Source organism: Ostrea edulis, chromosome 1 (genome assembly GCF_947568905.1).
Source record: "Ostrea edulis chromosome 1, xbOstEdul1.1, whole genome shotgun sequence".
Lineage (NCBI taxonomy): Eukaryota > Metazoa > Mollusca > Bivalvia > Ostreida > Ostreidae > Ostrea > Ostrea edulis.
Genome location: NC_079164.1, coordinates 24502402 through 24521275, shown reverse-complemented (window position 1 = coordinate 24521275; position 18874 = coordinate 24502402). Strand labels below are relative to the sequence as shown.

The following is an 18874-nucleotide window of genomic DNA, read 5'->3' as shown; positions in this document are numbered from 1 at the left end:
TACAGCCAAGTTTTGACTATTTCCCGTGCATTGCTACGACCAAGTTTTAACCATTTCCCGTATATTGCTACGACCAAGTTTTGACTATTTCCCGTGCATTGCTACAATCAAGTTTTGACTATTTCCCGTGCATTGCTACAGTCAAGTTTTGACTATTTCCCATGCATTGCTACGTCCAAGTTTTGACTATTTCCCGTGCATTTTTTCAGCCAAGTTTTGACCATTTCCCGAGCATTGCTACAGTCAAGTTTTGACTATTTTCAGTGCATTACTACAGACAATTTTTGACTATTTCCCTCGCATTGCTACAGTCAAGTTTTGACTATTTCCCTCGCATTGCTACAGTCAAGTTTTGACTATTTCCCGCGCATTGCTACGTCCAAGTTTTGACTATTTCCCGCGCATTGCTACGTCCAAGTTTTTACTATTTCCCGCGCATTGCTACGTCCAAGTTTTGACTAATTCCAGTGCATTGCTACAGCCAAGTTTTGTCTTTATTCTCCTTCATTACTTCGTCCAGATTTAGGCCCTACCACCATTATAGTGGTTATCTTAATAATGGAAGCCTTGGTTTAGGGAAGCTCAAACCATGACCTTCCAGGCAAGTATTTTACCTCATATTTGAAGGTCGAAAGTTTAGATATAAGAACATAATGAATAAAACTCTTTAGTAGCATTGTCTCCTCAAAAACAACAAGAGTATAACTGTCAGATCAATATGCAAATATCTTCATATATCGTAGATTCATGTTTCTTCAAACTATGGCTCCGTATGTGATGTTGGAGTTTTACAATGTAATTTATTCCAATGTAATTTGTTAGAATAATATCCAAGAATCCTTTCATACTGCATAAATTGTGTTCGAATCAAGGACACCGTGTGTCACAACAAAGGGTCCTCCACTTCATTTCTCTGTGCGATCAAGGCAACTCTGATTAGCGTGCATTTTTTGTTCTTTTGGAGATGGTGTATGGTCGTTGACACTACAGCCTTGACGTTCTTAAAAAAATCAAACTTGACAAAAAGACGATGATTTGAAGCAACAACATGTTTATGGTTCTGGTTTATAGGTAGCCGATGAGGTCTGCGTCCTCTGATCTGCAATGATATAATGACTTGGGACAGTTGCATATAAAATCATCATAATTACGCGTTTACAGCATGCTAACTGCGCATTTTCTTCCTCAATAGAACGCAGCTTGATCAAAAGACTTACTTAAGATATTTACAACAAAAGCAGTCTTCTAGTAATGGATTTATTAAAAGTACCAATAAGTACATGTCAAGAAAAGATCCAGCAACGAATACAACAATGCTTTAAATTGAATATTACCTCCTTAGTGTTTTTAATCTAAATAAATTTTTCCACAATTTTTTTTCGTTCTAATCGACAGGAATTCTATTCTCACGATCAGTCAAGGTGTAATCAGTCGAACATCTCTATCAAACGATTAATGAAAATATTTATAAATCACATGGAAAGATTTTGTGTCTCTGGTCAATATGCCTTAAATTAATGAAATATTTCTATTTGCAATATTTGTGTGTGTTCTAGAATTCAGTGATGTTGGGATAAGCCTTTGTTCTGTTTGTGTGGTTTGTGCCTTAAACAAGCCGTAGGTGGCGAAAAACTGAGAGTTTTATGACAATATTGGGATTAAGGCTTTAGAAAACCTTAAATGGAACCACATACCACCAAACGTTTGACCTCGATAGAGGATAGAAAGGTCACTCAAAGACCATCAACATCGAGTTCAGTAGGTCAAAACTGCTTTATAATTTCGTATCTTACATTTCCTTACCTTACTCTCCGAAATGAATTTGAGGTAGAGTTGTTTGGAAAAAAACAACTGTGTAATGCTGTTCAATTTAGTAATGCCATATGTCAGCGTTTTCACCAAGCAATATCTACTAAGAGGGTACGCTAACCTTTAAGAAGTGCATATGAATTATTAATGCTTAAATCAGACACTTATGTGTGTCAGTGTAGCATGGACAAAGGTATCGTGTAGACTGTACTACATTATGTATACAGCAGATTATTAAACAATGCATTGACAAAAATGTAGGCCGCTGGTTGCTGTCACGTGATCGACCATATCGTGTACGAAAGTGTTTCTGCGTGTAACATGCTACATGTACATTTAATTTACTATGTGTTTGTAGTTTTAGCTAGTTAGAACAATTTGATCTGTAGTGATTCTTTGGCTGCCTGACGACCAATATGCAACTTAATTAATACTGTATACGTATTTCTATATAATTCTTTTTTCCAACTATCGTGTGTTTCTTTTCAAATCAAGTCACAATAATGTGGATTACATTCATGTATTAATTACTGTTAGAGAATTTGTTCCTCTTTATATACATTAAAAATCAGACTACATGTACCAGGTGACTTGTTTTTATACAGAGGAAACAATTGTAACATTAAGGATTGTTGAATCCAGGCCATCAACGTCTCGAGTCATCTTCCCAAGATTCCCACGATAAACGTTTATGTGGAGCGGAGCGGATCAGAACCCCTTGACTTGGGAAGATGGTCTCGAGTCGAACTCAACGACTGTTTCTGACTCAAATCTGAGGACTTTTCTCAAATTGCAGAGTTGAATTCAATAAAATGTGCCACGAAATTTGAGTCTTACCCAAGTTGAGAAAATGCTTGGAATGTTGTTACTCTGCTGAGTTGAGTAAGATAAACGTTCGTGGCACACTTATAAAAAAATTATTTTACTCAACTCAAATTTGAGTTGAATAAAATCTAACATTCGTGCCCCCGAGATCAGCTAAATGTGAATAAGAAGACAAATCCTTCCAATCTTACTCCCTATAAATCTATCTTTATTTCTTCATGTCTGCTTTCTTTCTTAAAAAATAGAGCTACAATGAAACATTGAATATTGTACTTAGATAAGCATATGTATACTTGTACTTTTGAAATAAGATATTATTGTATACCTCTTCAAAAAAAAAAAATAAAAAAAAATAAGATGATGTTTTCCGCGAGCCTCTTATTAAGCTCAGCTGAGGATTGAAACATGCATAATCACGACTTAATCTATCAATTCCAGTCCGTTTTAGAATTTTATCACACTCCTTGTGAATAGTTAACCTATTTAAAAATCGTTCATTGATACACAAGGCAGAAAAAGGGAGACTTGTGGTCGTTGTTTTCTCTCCAGAGACCCAATTTGATAGTGGTGGACTTTAAGGTTATTGATAGAAAATTTGAATTGTACGTTGGTAATTCATTTTTCAAAGAATTTCTTGTATGCCAAACAGGTTAATCAGATATGGGTGTAGTTTGTGAAATGATTATACCTATCTGTTAAATTCCCTGGTTATCCACGATACTAAGCACTGTTTTCACAATTTCTTTACTGAATGTTTGAATATGTCTGTGGACCAGCTGTGGACGCTCTCGTCTATTCTTTCTATCTACCCAAGCTTGCCTTGGATGCCCAAAAAAATAATCTCAAACTTAAGAATTTTCTGTTATTTGAGCAGTCAAAAATTTGAGTAAAATCTCAGACTTAAGAAGTCCAAGTTTCAACTTAAATTTCTTTCGAGAAATCCGGGTCAGTCATAACTATCAACCTAATGCATTTCTAACTAGTAAAATTTCAACTTTCAAAAACGTATCGCGTGTAACGTGTAGTATTAACGCCGTAAGTTATACAATCTGGCCGCAAACTTAAAAACAATTTGAAAATATATATGTGTTTGCATTTCTATTCTCAATCTATGTACGGCAAAATCACACATCATTTCAGTTTAGATACAAAACTCTTCCTGATCATGTAGGTTATCAGGGGCGGATCCAAGAAATTTTAAAAGAGGGCGAGGGTTGCGAGGTAAGATGGTATATTTTCTACAGAACCCCAAAATGGCCAAATATGACCATTTTGTTAAAGAAAATAAGACTCCTCTAGATCCGCCATTGAATCGGATGAAATGAATATCTAATGTTGGCAACTGTTTTTTAGTACTCGCAGAACCGTACCCATACAACAAGTACATTTCGTATTGAAAAAATGACACCGTCCTATATTTCAAGTCAAACCTTGCAATATTTGATTTTTTTCCATTTGTATGACAACTAAATAACTTTTCATTCGTATTCTATATTTTTTTCCCATTTGCATTGTATATTTTTTTTAATTTATATTGTATATTGTCCATTTGTATTGTAAATTTTTCACTTGTATTGTATAATTTTTCTTTTGTATTGTATAAGATTTCATTTGTATTGTATATGAAGAATTGTGTACTTTGATTCGTTATGAAGGACTTGATTTGTCAAGATTTACTGTATCGTGTTGAAAACGAGCGAGAAATCACAGGATAAACTGGTCCCCTATTTCCATGCAGGACTATATAGCTAAATACAAGGTTAACAAGCGAGGGAAAGCTCAGTCAATCAATCAATCAATGCTTTATTCTCATAAACGTACAGTCATACATTACAGACAGGAGGTTGGAAAATACAGAATACTGCATATACGACATGTACAGGAAATAAATATTTTTATATTACTATTTATATAGTTTCAGTAGAATGAATCTACGTTAGAAATAAATTTCATTTTTGAAAATAAATGAGGTATGAACTGCGATGTTTCACGCTGGTATACTTCATGAAGCGCATTGGCATTTCCTGCAAAATGTGCCTGCAGTTCATACTCTCATGCAATTTTCAAAACTAAAATTCAGTTTGTATATTTACATTCTACATGTACTTTCACTTCAGTCGGAATTCCCAGTCATTGAAATAGACGTAGATCTACTTTGTTTATCAAGCTTCATACACGTATTGTTCACAACTGCAGCACATTCATGAGGAAATGGCTATCACTACAATTTGTAGAAGAAAAAATGAATCCAATACTGGAACTGTCAATATTTATAGGTAAACAATAGCATGGAAAAGATATAGTATGTGGTTTGGTAATCGAACTGTGATTTAAACCAATGAAATCCTTCGAAAACAATCCCTCGGATACAATACAAATGAAACATTATACAATGAAAATGAAAAATAAATGTTTAGAATAAAATGAAAAATATACAGTACAAATTAAATATTATACAATATAAAAGAAAAAGATATACGATAAGAATGGACAATATACAATATGGAAGATTTAACAATACAAATAAATATCATTTCAATACAAATAAATATCATTTCAATACAAATGGAAAAGATGAAATATTGCAGCGTTTGACTTATGCTAGTCTTGTTTGACTATACCCGCTACGTTTCCTTGCTATGTGTATGTTTCTTGGATATAAAAACCTATTGTTATCGTTGTTTTGTCACATTTCTCATCTTATTCAATGAAAGTGTATAATTACAATGTTAATTTTTATCTATGAAAAATCTTCTAAATGCAATTGCCACATACCAGTATATGTTTTAGTAACTGATACACTGTGTATATGTATATGAATTCGCTGTGCCTTCTATTACATACATGTATGTAATTACATGTACATGTAAAATATAAATGTTGCGTGTTTGTGGAGTTATCGGGGGGGGGGGGGGGGGGGGGGGGGGTCCTCACCATATAAAGAATACATGCACTAGACTGTATACTGACTGTTTTCTTCGGTACATGTATATGTACGTTGCATGACCTGCTTGATGGTGTCTGTGGAACCTTATTCAATGGTATCAAGTACCTGAGAAATTGTTAATCAAATACGTGTCAGTGAAATGAAATTGAAACGTCGGTAATAGTTTCAGGAAACACCGAGCGTCATTGGCGGGGCTTTTATTTCATTGAATCTACGTCATAAGAATGAAGAATGCCCCCCAATTGCTCTTATTAAAACCGTGAAGACAAACATTGACACCGGGCAACAGTTCCCCAATGTTTGTTTAAAGTGCCTTATTTTGGTGAACTTTTATTCTTTGCTCCGTGATATACTTAAAGTGTGAAGAATTAAAAATAGCATGCAAGTATGTGTGGAATCTCTCAAGTTCAAAGAAGTCTTTTGTATTGAGATATTGACCTATAAGCACATGTACATATAAAAAACAAGATTTTATCTGCTGGATTAACTTCTAATGAAAATATTATCTTTTTTTGTCTTCTTATTAGTTGCATGATGTTGAGTAAACTTGAATTACACTCCAGACAGACGGTATTACATGTATGTTTCACAACCATTAGTTAAGTAGCATTTTCTCAAACTGTTGAAATAAACGACATGTTACTCAGACACATATCGGGTAGAAAGAGTTCGTGGAATTTCTCAGCTGATTATTAAGTGATAGTGGCAGCACTTACCTTACAAACAATATAATTAAAGCTTTGTTGCGTGGTATTGTGACGGACAAAACAAGCTTTCTATAATCGCCCTCTGGCGTACCTTTTTTGTTACTGAGTCCCGTGAAAACAACTCAACTCAAAAAGCAATTCAAGCCGGATTAATAGTCTATTAACATTACCGAAGATTACGACACCAGTCATTCATACCCACGAAGTCCTGTTCTAAACACGAACCTGTAAATTGTAAGTACATGTACTTCGTCTTCTTTAAGTATATTGATGTACATTTGATAAGCCATGATTCCTGGTATCGTAAATAATGTTGATTAATATATTTAAGTTTATTCCAAAAGAATGGACTCGCAGAGGTTAGGATACATGTACATATGAAGTCAAAACAAAAAGAAATTAAGACACCTACATGTACGTGTGTCTCTATAATGGAAATAGATTTACATATATCAGTGAGGGATTTAAGGGGGCGCAGCCAGCACCCCCACCCTAAAATTTTCAAATTTTCAAACCGCTGTCTCTTGTTTGAGAAATGTAAACGATAAAAGAAGCAATAATGTCTTTCACTCTCGGAGATAAAAATGATAAAATCTTTTTATGTATTGAAATTTATTGAGAGAACTTATATTTTTTCCAAAAACCCTTAAAATTTGCATCATTTTATTAATTCTACCTTATTAGAATTGACAGAATATTTGTAAGAATGACTACATAGGAGACATATTTTTTAAGCCCTGTACATGTAAAATCCAGGAGTTTCTGGGGGCTTTGTCCCCTGAGCCCCCACCAGGACTTCGCCCTGCACCCACTGGGGCCTCAAGGCGTCCCCAGGACCCCCTGTCTCATAAAATTGCCCCCCCCCCCCGTCCTCCATTCCTGGATCCGCCCTGTATATATTGTATATGTACATATAATGCAGTTTCTATGTTATGTGGTATGATCATGTATATTATTAAATGAAAAACTGCTCAGTTTGTCTGTATTATGAAGATGTAGAAATGAGAGATAACATTTCGGCCCAGACACTTCAGCTCACAAGTTGGATACCCGGTTCTACCTGATCGAACATGGACGGTCATTTTGGGTGACCTTTTGAATTAGAATACTTCACTTTGCCATAGAGATAAATGCATTAAATTGATAAGGGGGGGGGGGGGTCTGAGAAAAGCTTTTTTTTATTATTATTTATGTGTGATATGATTTACTGTGATAAAGCTTTTTAGAGTAAATAACAGTAGGGAAGAGTGTTTCAAATTTGATTTCATATTTCGAATTTCATATTGTTTTACAAATGTCGCATTGGGTGGGGCATTCATTTCCTATGGACATATTTCTAGTTATTTTTATACATATATCTTTATTTTGTCAATCCTTTTAGAATAAATTCGGTTAAATCTGTTGTTAATATTAATATATGACCTTGAAATGCAATGTAACGCGAATAAGAAGCTTATATTCGACATCACTAGGTAATACCTCTCCCTCTGGTAGGTGAGGTGTGGAACATTTGTAAAAAACCGCGATATCCCGGAACGGTTAACATAATACCCAAATAGGATAATTCAGGATTCGACATTTTTGTTGACATTTTAACAAAAGTACCACAATACTGCCTTACTTATGTCTTCATTATCAATAAAACATTTAAATATGAGTCAGAAGATGTTACGATTTTTGGGGGAAATTTCTGTTTTGAAATTCAGGAATCAGAATGGATTTTTTGAATTACCTAAAGAATACCAGATTAAAGCCATAATCTTCTTATGGTTTCGTTTTTCATCTTGGTGCTGAAATGTTTAACCAGTTGTTATCCTGATAAAATGAATAGAAATTAAAGTTGGAGGAGATTTGACGTAACATTTCTGATGAAGCATTGCGTAACGACGACTACCAAAAACTGTCCTTACTTTCAGTTTTGTTTTAGAAGTCCCATTTGACGGTACATGTAATTAAGAAAAATCTGCACCAAGTCTTATGTATGATGCTTGGAGAACATTTGTGATTCTGTTACTTCGATTAACAATTCACTGTTGTATGTACCTTATTACAAGTATTGCTGGATTTTCCCCTTATTAGTCCAGTGTATGACAACAGCTAGAAATTTAAGTAATTTATAAACACCAACAGCAAAACAAATAAATGAAAAAATGTAGATCAATTAAAATTATCCATGCCAGATGAGATCTAATTAGGGTTTAATTTAATTTAAACAATATTTTATTATGAATAACATAATAAGGATTAGGCAGCAGGCAATGCCTATATAAGCCTTCTCCTTTAAGGTACAAGGTAAAGTCCACATAATTAGGGTTCGAGTTTTCAAACATGGAAATGAATCTTTCATAACAAAATCTAGTTGTACGGTAACATATCACGGGCTATACTGTAAGAACATTGCACTGGGTAATTGATTGAGACTGTGTCATATTCACGAAACTGTCGGAATTTTGGCAAACCTACATTTTACTTATCTCAACATGAAGTGGGCTTCAAATCAATACCCCAATGACCTTATTCCAAATCACAATACAACGCTGTAAATTGTTTCGTGATTGGCAAATTAAAGTGTTGAAATGTGTAAAATTCTCGTTAAATGATTTCATGTACCAGTATATTTCATAAACATCCTTAATAATGCATCACAATTTAAAATATATAACGATTTCATATCATATATGTAAATTGCATGTGATTATGAAATATTTTGCTAACATATCTGATAAAATATCCCCCATTGCAAATGTTTTACAATATCCTTTTACTGCTATTGTTAATATGGAAATGCATCTGATGGGAACGCGAAGCCTTTGTTGATTCTAAGTGAAACGAATCCGTATTGATTAGTTCTGGATTTTTTTTTCAGGGATTGTACACAGAAATTCTAACCTGAATTCCAAGTATTCGCTACCTGTGAAAACTGCGAGTGATCAGTAAGGAGCGACAGGTAACTCCGCCTCCAATCCAACGGAGTGGAAAAAGTTTATTCACTAGAAATGACTGATATAGTATTTGTAAAGACCGATTTACGAGACTTGGAACAATATCAAATCGCGCCGCTCTATAGGTAACTTAATTGTAAAAACGTTTGGATCGAAGCGGCAGTTTACTATTTGACGAGTACAGAGCAGGTGTGTTTTACACCAGCACGTGCGAATATCAGTGACATATTCTTGAGCAACTTTTATTTGTTTTGTGTATGAGGACAATATCTGTGTGAATAACTTGTAAAATATTGGATTTTATTAACAATTTCATATCTATTATCTAGTTCATCATGTCTCGATTCTTCGGAAAAAGCAAGGAAAAGGACAAGACCCAGAAATTCTATGTTGAGTTCTTGGGATGGGTTGAGAGCCGGGGACTGGTGGGTGAGAAATACACCCGACCGATTGTGGATGACCTCAGGAGAAAACATCAAAAATGGAGGAATGCTCCAAAACTCACACTACAGGTCAGTAAAAGCGAACTGAAAATATCTCAAGATGTTACCGAGAAGAGCAAAAAGAAGTCCAAAACTATTAAATTTCCCATCATTCCGGTTGAGGATGTCACGTTCGTTTCACAAGCAAGGCATCCACTTACTGGCCAACCAGATGATATTGTCGCCTGCATCTACCTCGGTTACCTCCCCAGGACCAAACGTAGCGTACACGTGCACGTCTACAGATTTGACTCGGCGCAGACGGCTACCAAATACGTTGGGATGCTGCAAGGTGTGATGGGAATGGATGAAGACCGACTCAGACAGGTGGAATTTAGTTTGATTGCCCGTGGGGAAATTGAGGATCCTATCAACACCGCATACGTGTATCGACCCCGATCAAGCCCAAGGGATCCCGGAATCGGATCGTCCGATGGAATGAGTGAACCAAGAACGGATTCAGCCCCAGATTCCACGGCTGCTAGTACATGCAGCACTAACTCTTTCCCCTCAGACGAAATTGAACCCGATCTTATTAGTTTGCGTGACCAAATGCCTTTTGAATCCGTTACTGATGAACTTAGACAAAAGTTGAACGTGTCAATGAAAGAGGGGAAACCTTTGTTGTTACCACCTAAAGACTATGACACCATTCGACGAAAGCAAGGAGACTTAAATAATGTTGACAACAGAAGATGCTTAAATTCTAGCATTGTTGGCAACATGCCCTGGTCGTCTCCGCGTTCTCGAAATGTCTCAGACGAAAGCGGAATCGGAATGGAAACTCCTTCACCATCAGAGGAACAAAGGAAATTCGCAGATTTTGATTTTGATGAAAATCGTGAAAATTCTCCACCTTCAAGTGCTAGAAGCTACAGAGATGAATTTGTGTACCCCCCTCAGTCTGCCAGGAGCCCAATGGTTACCAGAGATCACCAGGCATTACTACGACAACCATCTTTCTCATCAGCATACAGCAGCCAAAGTTACCGCAGCGGGTCTTCCTCTCATTCCAACAGTTTCATAGAAAAAGACAATAGCACAATGTATACAGGCAAACGATTGGACGTGGAGATTCCTCCAGCGGACTATGATGCAGATGACGTCGTTGTCATAGAAAAGAGCATACGAAGAGCCCCAGATATGACAGCTAGCATGCCTGCCAGCATGTTCCCGCAGGATAGGCCAGAATACGCTTTTATTGACAAGAAAAGAGCAACCTCTACGAATACTCCACCGCAATTTTCGGAAATATACTCGCCTCGTGGAGTTGAACACCGGGTGCGGCGGGTAAATTCGATGTACAAATGACATGTTACACCCTTTAACTTGTATTCTCATCATAAGTGTTGGGATTAATTTACGCTGGCAAACTCTCCCGTGGGTTCAAGCGGATGCCGAAGTTTCGCCATCTCACTGCCGGAACAGAAGGCGCGTTCAGCTGAATGTGGAAGGAAGCAGAATCTGTGATAGTTCGTGAGGACATTGTTATTTGACAGGTGATGAGAGTTGTTTGGTGTCTTAATTACCTGTATGATGTAATTGTCCAATATTTCCTCTGGCCAGGTTGTCGCATAGCATAATACAGTAAACATTGAGCAAGATGACACGAGATCTAAATTTCTTTTCATTGATAAAAAAAAATAAGCCTATGGGGAAGGCAACATTTTTCAGTAATTTGTTTATTGACATAATATCAAATGTCAGAAATGGTGCAATGTTTGTCAATGATTGTTTATTCTACCTTTTGTTTTCATGCATTGACAGTAAGCAGTGGCTTCAAAGTATCATGAATTCTTACTTCTTTGGTCTATATTTCAAAATACCTTTAATATCTTGTAATATGCTTTATTCATTCAATTGCATGTGGTAGTACTTTAACTAATCTACTTAGTTGGACGGTTTTTGTGGTTCAAACCAAATTCCATAACTAAGCTTTATTGTAGACTCTCTCAATTGCTGTGAATGTCCAGTGTAAAAAAATAAATAAATAGGGTTCCAGTCCGTGGCTAGTGTGCCGTGTCCCATCCATTATCATAATGTATAATCTGATCCTTGCACATGTCTATCAGAACTGAAAAGTAACAACAGACACATTTCAGTTTTACTGGTAAATTTGGCAAAGTTTTTCGAAGATAATAGGAAAGAGTATCAATATTACCGGGAAAACAATGGGCAGGTGCGCGATTAGGTTATCCATGGCCGTGTTGTTACGCTCGAAGAACACCCAAAAGTGTTAAGTGATCGAAGTCTAGATTCTTTAAGATTGTATTTTTCTATCTTCTTTGCAATTATGAATTCTATCTCTTTGGGCTATATCTACAAGAATGCATTGTATTGATTTTAAGTTGGAAATTCTCCAGAGTATTCCTATTCAGCAGGGACACCATCTTTAAAACACGTAACCAAGAAACGACACGCTACACTTCCCGCAATATACAAAAAAAATAAATAAATGTATTCTGATCTTTTTTTGAGTTTGGCAACCATTTGATATTAATGATTTTCATTACCATATACCTTTTGGTCTTTATCAAATCAAGGTTCTCTGATTGATTTACGATTTCCATGGTTCCCGTCAATTGAGGGCGACACGGTGCGCTTTGATTTTTAATCGCCACTATTTTCTTTACTTTCTCGGCAAATCCTTGTCGTCTACAAACTTATGATACAGGTGTGATTTATGACAATATCAATTGATTAGGATTGTTTATTAGGGCATTATGAGACTCGCTATCTTCATGATTTCTTGACAAAAGGGTCTTTTAATTAGGACTTGCGCCAATAAATCGACAGTTTTTGATAATTAAAGTGATAACCACAACAGGTGCTCGATGATAAATTGTGTGTACATGCCTTTTCGCTATAGGTGATTGTGACCAGATGATTATTTTTGTCTTTTTCTTTGTACGAGGCACAAATGACAATTATTCGGTAAAAAAGCAATGAATCATTATTTTCTCATTATATACAAATATACGCAGCATATGACTATTTATCCTCATCTAGATACGGGTACTCCCAGTTCCATTTCTTTTCTCTTATTTGTGTGTGATTATCCTGATGAAAAAAGAACGGCTTTGAGTATGCAATCAAAACTATCTATGTGTGCATTTGTTCTTGCCATGTGTAGTATTCTAACAATCCGGAAATGCTCCGTCATGGAGTTAAAATGTGCACAGACAACCCTGGGATTCCCGGGTAACTTACACGTACATGTTTTATAGATTCTAACACTTCAGTGACGTAATAGCAAATTGTTTCTAGTTAAATGTTGCAACGACAACGTACTGGGTACGACTCTTCAATGTTCACTGTCAAGACTAACATAAGCTGCCATATTTGTTTCTAGTACAATGTAGTAGAACTGGCATTAAAAGCACTGTTCAGGGTGAATACACTTTGAAAAGAAATTGTCTTTAGAAACAATGGGTTGACTTGCATTTATCAAATGCCGTGTACATTTGCTGTCTTGTATATATCTATTTATCATATGGTCATGTACATGATCATTGTAAATGAAACTGAACAGCGAGTTTATTACGATGTATCAAAAGAAATGTTTTGTTTATAAAAATGCATGTTATTTTATTTTTTGTACAAAATAAAAAGTTATTTATATTTCAAACTCTGTTATAGTTTTATGAAGTTAAATTTAAATAAAGGAAGTGGATGAAAGCAAAAATCGACGGAGGACAGTGTGCGAGAGTATGGAAACAGAATAGGATACAAAGCCAGCTCAGAATGCTGCTATATTCACAGCCAAAAAAAATAATAATAATAAAAATGAACAACTTCAATTTCATAACATTCAATATCGAGATGCAAATTTTGTGTGCCGAATTCAAAGTTTAGGTGAACATCAATCGATTTCTGAACACCGATATTTGAGGTTTGTGTGCCAAATGCAGGTGATTAGGAAAATGCATTCAGAGCAAGAAATGCTTCATCGTGTAGAAAATGAAAGAAGCTAATGAGGCGCATATACATAAACATTAAAAGAAAATATTACGATTGTATATGTTTGCTTAAATCTGAATATGGCACGCATTGTTAGTCCTGAGTAAATTCCTTGCGGGAAGTTGTATATGCAAAGTGCCAATTACAACATTGTACAATTCGTGGACGTTAAACAGACTAGGAGATCATATAATGCACATTTAAAGCCTCATAAAACTAATTGAAGTTAAAGCATAATGCATGCGGTTAAGCATGTCGATTTTTCGGATTAACAAGTTCAATGAGATTCACAGACCCCTTGAGGATTACCCAGATTATCATGTACAAACTGGGTCATCGCCATGTCAAATCTTTCCTGTGGTCCGTTTCATGGAAACCACAGAAATTGGCAACATATGGCCATAAAGCCCTTTTAACTGTCTCTGACGCTAATCTGAAAAGAATACAAAGAATGCAATATTACTAATTCATTTGGGTTCAAATTAATCTACAACACGTTTCCCCTTTAATATTCGTGCACGTGTATATACGTGATACTTTATATACATGTATGTACATACATTATCAATGTCAAATGCATGCATGTATCATCACGTGTCTGCATGTATTTTGCGTGTAATTTTATACTACCTGACCATCTATAATCATCATGCAATATGGATCGTAAAAATCAGCTCTGATATGGGTATATTGTGTCGTCTCGTGTATTACAGATGCATACGTATGCAATTAATACATTTTCAATCTTTAGATTAGAAATGTATCTATAAGCACACCAGAGAACGGTTTTATGTACGAAATATCAGGTCTGCGCCATTACGGAAAGGAAAGGTCAATAACAGAATCCATGATGGATGACAATGCTCTGTATAGTGGGATATGTTGGTATTTATCATGATAAAAACATCTGAATGCACATGCTGTTCTTCAGGAATTCGACCACACCACTGAGTTATGCAATCCTGTACAGAATATGCATTTACTATCATCTATATGATAAGTTGAGGTGGTGACTGCACAGTCGTGCCTGGATTACAAACACGTATATTCCGTTTTATGAAATAGGTGGAAAAAATGAATGTATAGGGTGTGAGGAATTTAACTGTGACGTACTTCCAGTAAAGATTCGGAAATGTTCAAGGTCGATTTGGTGGGATCCTACAGACCATGAATTTAATTAACATTTTCTTTGCCCATCAAGAATTTTGTACGCAGTGTTGATGATTGTTATAAAAGTGATACTTAATTAATATCAAACCATTTAATTTTCTTGCTTTCATCCGTTGCAGCTTTAATTGTTTTGGTCAAATAGACATATACTTTTCCAAATAAACAGTAGATAATACTTTGTTGGTGATTTGAACTTTCAAATTCAACATAGGTGTTTACGTATCCAGAACTTGAAAAAAAAAATTAATCTTCTATTCTTGTGTAAATGTGTTTTTTTTTTCAACAACAGCTATGTGTCAACGAACTCCTTTTAAAGTATTATTGTGTTTAGGAAAGATTTGCGAATGTGTGAAGATAAAAAGAATTATCGGACACGGACCGAATACCATTAGCGTGTGGGGACCCCATAACTATTGCTTCTAGGTACATTTATATATACAACCTATCATTGGGTCAAATGCTGTCTGACTTGTTTCATAACGATTGTTAGGCCGTTCTTGGCACACTGATTTTGACTACGCATAACTCCGTTAACATGATCAAGATATAGGGCTCACGGCGAGTGTGACCGGTCGACAGGGGGTGCTTACGCCTCCTAGGCACCTGATCCCACTTCTGGTATATCCAGGGGTCCGTGTTTTGCCCAACTCTCTATTTTGTGTTGCTTATAGGAGTTATGAGATTGATCACTGTTCGTTACCATCACCTTTCATGTATTAAGTGTTAAAAAATCAAAGTTGGGTAATATGTGGAAATATTTTCATTGTGCCTTAATTTACGTAATAATATTCGTATATTGCATTCACTGTCTATAGAATCACCACTGTTATATATCATGTCATACTATTGTTTACCTGTACTTTAATTGTATAATGTATGTCATAAGACGTACGTCTTGAGCAATAAAAGAACATGATATACATTAGTTTACCTGTCAAGGAGTTGTCGTTCTTTGATACAGCAGGTGAATACATAGCTGCAGAACTGTAGCTCTCGGGAACAATATTGGGGCAAATCTGAGAGCTACGGATCCACCCCTTATAAAAACCCTGCAATTTACGGCGCAGAGAAAATGCGCACAGTTGGGGCGTTATATCGCTGTATTCATGCATCGTCATCTGAAACATTTAATATCACAAACTTCCTAACATATTTTCCTACTATATTTGTGTACAAACTTACATGTACCTTCAATCATTCATTAAAACTCCTTGCGAACCGAAAATTCACAGCTTCAAATGATTTCGTTTGTTGACGTAACCTTGTTGGGTAGCCAGTTAAATCGATCCCGGTTCATTTCCATACTCATATAATCTTTTTAAAACAATGTACATGTATATATATATATATGACTAAAATTCCTACAAATATTTACATTAAACATTTTGGATGGAATAATCTCAGTTCGGTTATATAATAATCATTTTTAAAAGGTTTGATTATTGACTTTCATTAGTCTGGTCCCCATCCCAGCCACTCGGGTATTTTATTACACTCCGCTATTAGTGGAGGGACGGGGACCAGACTATAAGGTTTCAAAACATACCACGATTATAACTTTTCAATGGGCAAAAGGAATTACTTTTTTTATTTTTTATTTTATTAATTATTCATGTTTATGATAAATGAAGACCGAATACATTCATCGCAAAGGATATTAAGAACAGATACAAATTCAACGAGGTTCGCATTGACTGGCTACCTAACATGGCTACGTCAACAAAAGAAATTATTTGAAGTAGTGAGATTTCGGGTTGAGTATTTTCAAAAATGAAATCTATTTTCTATATTTACATTCTACTTTCACCCAGCCGTTAAAATAGACGTACTATATTTATCAAAATTCATACGCGCATTGTTCACAACTGCAACGCATTCATGAGGAAATGGCTGTCATTACAATTTGTAATGGCATCAAAGGCAAAAACATTGGAAATGTGAATTTTATAACATATATTATACATGTAGTCGTATAAAACAGTATAATTCGTCCTTGTTTCAAACGATTTCAAATAATATACTTGCATTTTACTGTAATAATACCTTATTATATGAATTATCGGAATTCGCGTTTTCGACGACCCGTTTTTGATAAATAAGATTTTATATTCTCAAACATACATTTATAATTTCCCCTATAATGACCTAGCCTCAACATTGTAACTAGAAATGACTGGTTTTGCATCCTCTGATCAGACACGGGTAGGATTACAGGTCTAACCCCTTTGCTAATTCAGTTTTTGTTGTTCTCCTATTACTCAAAACAATCACGTGTCTAACCCCTTGCCAAACATTCTTGAACAATAGTTCAGTAGTTTCAAATGTCAGTAAACAAGATAATCAGGGGACCTTGATCACTAATTTCTTTAGCACATTTATAAATGTGCAGCACTAGCTTATATGAAGGTCTTAAAAATGGTGCAATTATACTGAAACAGGCTTAAGAGAGCAATCAGCGGTTGGCAGCTTTATAAGGATAGCTGTTTCTGTGAAATGGTCCCAACACTCACAAAACAACGCAAATCAAAATATTCTTTTAAATCATGTGTAAATGTGTGTGAATCACAAAGAAATAAATCTTTGAAAATTTGAAATCATATATGATATGAATGACGTGTTAGCGTGTGGTTTTTCGATTACTGACGACATTTAGTCATCAATAGATTAAGTGTAAAGATATTGAACAGATCAATAACGATCGATCACCATTTCTTGATTTCCGACATGTAGAATACTTTATACAAAACGACATACAGAAAATACAACCATTTCACAAATTTTTATTTCCCTGTCCTTTTGACCTCTGTTTTCGAAAGAGATTTTGTAAGAACATTGACCACATGGAAACCTTCCTATACTTGGAGTTAAGAGTACTTAGAGCGAGTAGAGAATCGTGAGACAGGTTAATACCTGCTGATACTTTTCACGTGCACAACAATCACGTGTGCAACAAAACGTTTGTTGTTGTGGATACCTTATTTTTCGCTTTGACAAAACCGCCATTTTCCCTATTGTTACGTGTATTAAGCACTGTCCGTAATATCATGTGAAGAGTCATCACGTGGTTATTTATCAAGCCCTCTCGGCAGTTTCTGGCGTTAAATTCCCGACCCTGGCGGCCGGGGACGATCCCCCACCGAAGACAGTGTCAGGCGGGGAGTTTGACTGGGGCGGTACATCTGTCTGAAATTAGTTCGAAATCACGTCACTTGACGGAGAAACTTAAATTACAATGTAACCATATGTTTAAGAATCTGTGCACTGCTTTCTTTTCCGAAACAAATTTTTGTATCTATCATGTTGATGACACATTAATTATAATGCAATATATGATGTACAATTTAGATCGTACACAAGTTCTAAATTTATGACACAAAATGATATTGTACTGATAAATGGCAGAATTACGAATACCGTACCAGTTATAAACATACCGACAAATCTCGAGTTCGTCGTTAGCATTGGATTGTTGTAAACGAATGTTATTGGATTCTTGTAGATTAATTCTCATTAACTTTTGTAGATAAATGTCATTTAATTCTTGTTTAATGAATATCATTGAATTCTTGTAGATAACGTTGAATTCTGTAGGTGAAGTCATTTAACACTTGTAGACGAATGTAATTGATTTCTCACAGAATACCGAAGATGAATGTCAATGAATTCTTGTAGATGAATATCATCGAATCCCTGTAGACGAATATTATTGAAAGTTTATATAGATGATTGTCATTGAATTATTGTAGATGAATATCATCGAATTATTGTAGATTCTTGTAGATGAACATCACTTAAATCTTGTAGATGAATATCATTGAATTCTCGTTGATAAATGTCACTTAGATGTCATTGAAATTGATCTAATGAAAATTGAATGCAGTAAAAACGCACAAGCACTGTAGATCGAGAAAGGGTATCAGTTTTAGCTCACCTGAGCTGAAAGCTCAAGTGAGCTTTTCTGATCGCCTGTTGTCCGTCGTCTGTCTGTCTGTCCGTCTGTAAACTTTTTACATTTTCGACTTCTCCTCCAGA

At 35.5% G+C, this 18874-nt stretch overlaps 1 protein-coding gene and 1 long non-coding RNA gene across 4 annotated transcripts; one reads left to right on the top strand and one right to left on the bottom strand.

Annotated features, from left to right (window-relative positions):
• Window positions 1–653: 653 nt before the first annotated feature.
• Window positions 654–9210, bottom strand: LOC125663796 (uncharacterized). Its single transcript, XR_007365651.2, has 4 exons — window positions 9178–9210; window positions 6298–6513; window positions 4728–4855; window positions 654–1099 (listed from the first exon to the last, which is right to left on the bottom strand). It is a non-coding gene; the product is annotated as an uncharacterized LOC125663796 (long non-coding RNA).
• LOC125663779 (uncharacterized) lies at window positions 6410–13340 on the top strand. Of its 3 annotated transcripts, XM_048896147.2 has the most exons (3): window positions 6410–6522; window positions 9155–9235; window positions 9560–13340. In XM_048896147.2, exon 3 carries the CDS (start codon window positions 9566–9568, stop codon window positions 11021–11023), a length of 1458 nt encoding a protein of 485 aa, XP_048752104.1. In that variant the 5' UTR covers window positions 6410–6522; window positions 9155–9235; window positions 9560–9565; the 3' UTR covers window positions 11024–13340. The 3 variants fall into 3 exon arrangements, with proteins under 3 accessions (XP_048752104.1, XP_048752105.1, XP_048752106.1); XM_048896148.2 differs by lacking the exon at window positions 6410–6522 and having other exon boundaries at window positions 8638–9235; XM_048896149.2 differs by lacking the exons at window positions 6410–6522; window positions 9155–9235 and adding an exon at window positions 9246–9419.
• Window positions 13341–18874: the final 5534 nt, after the last annotated feature.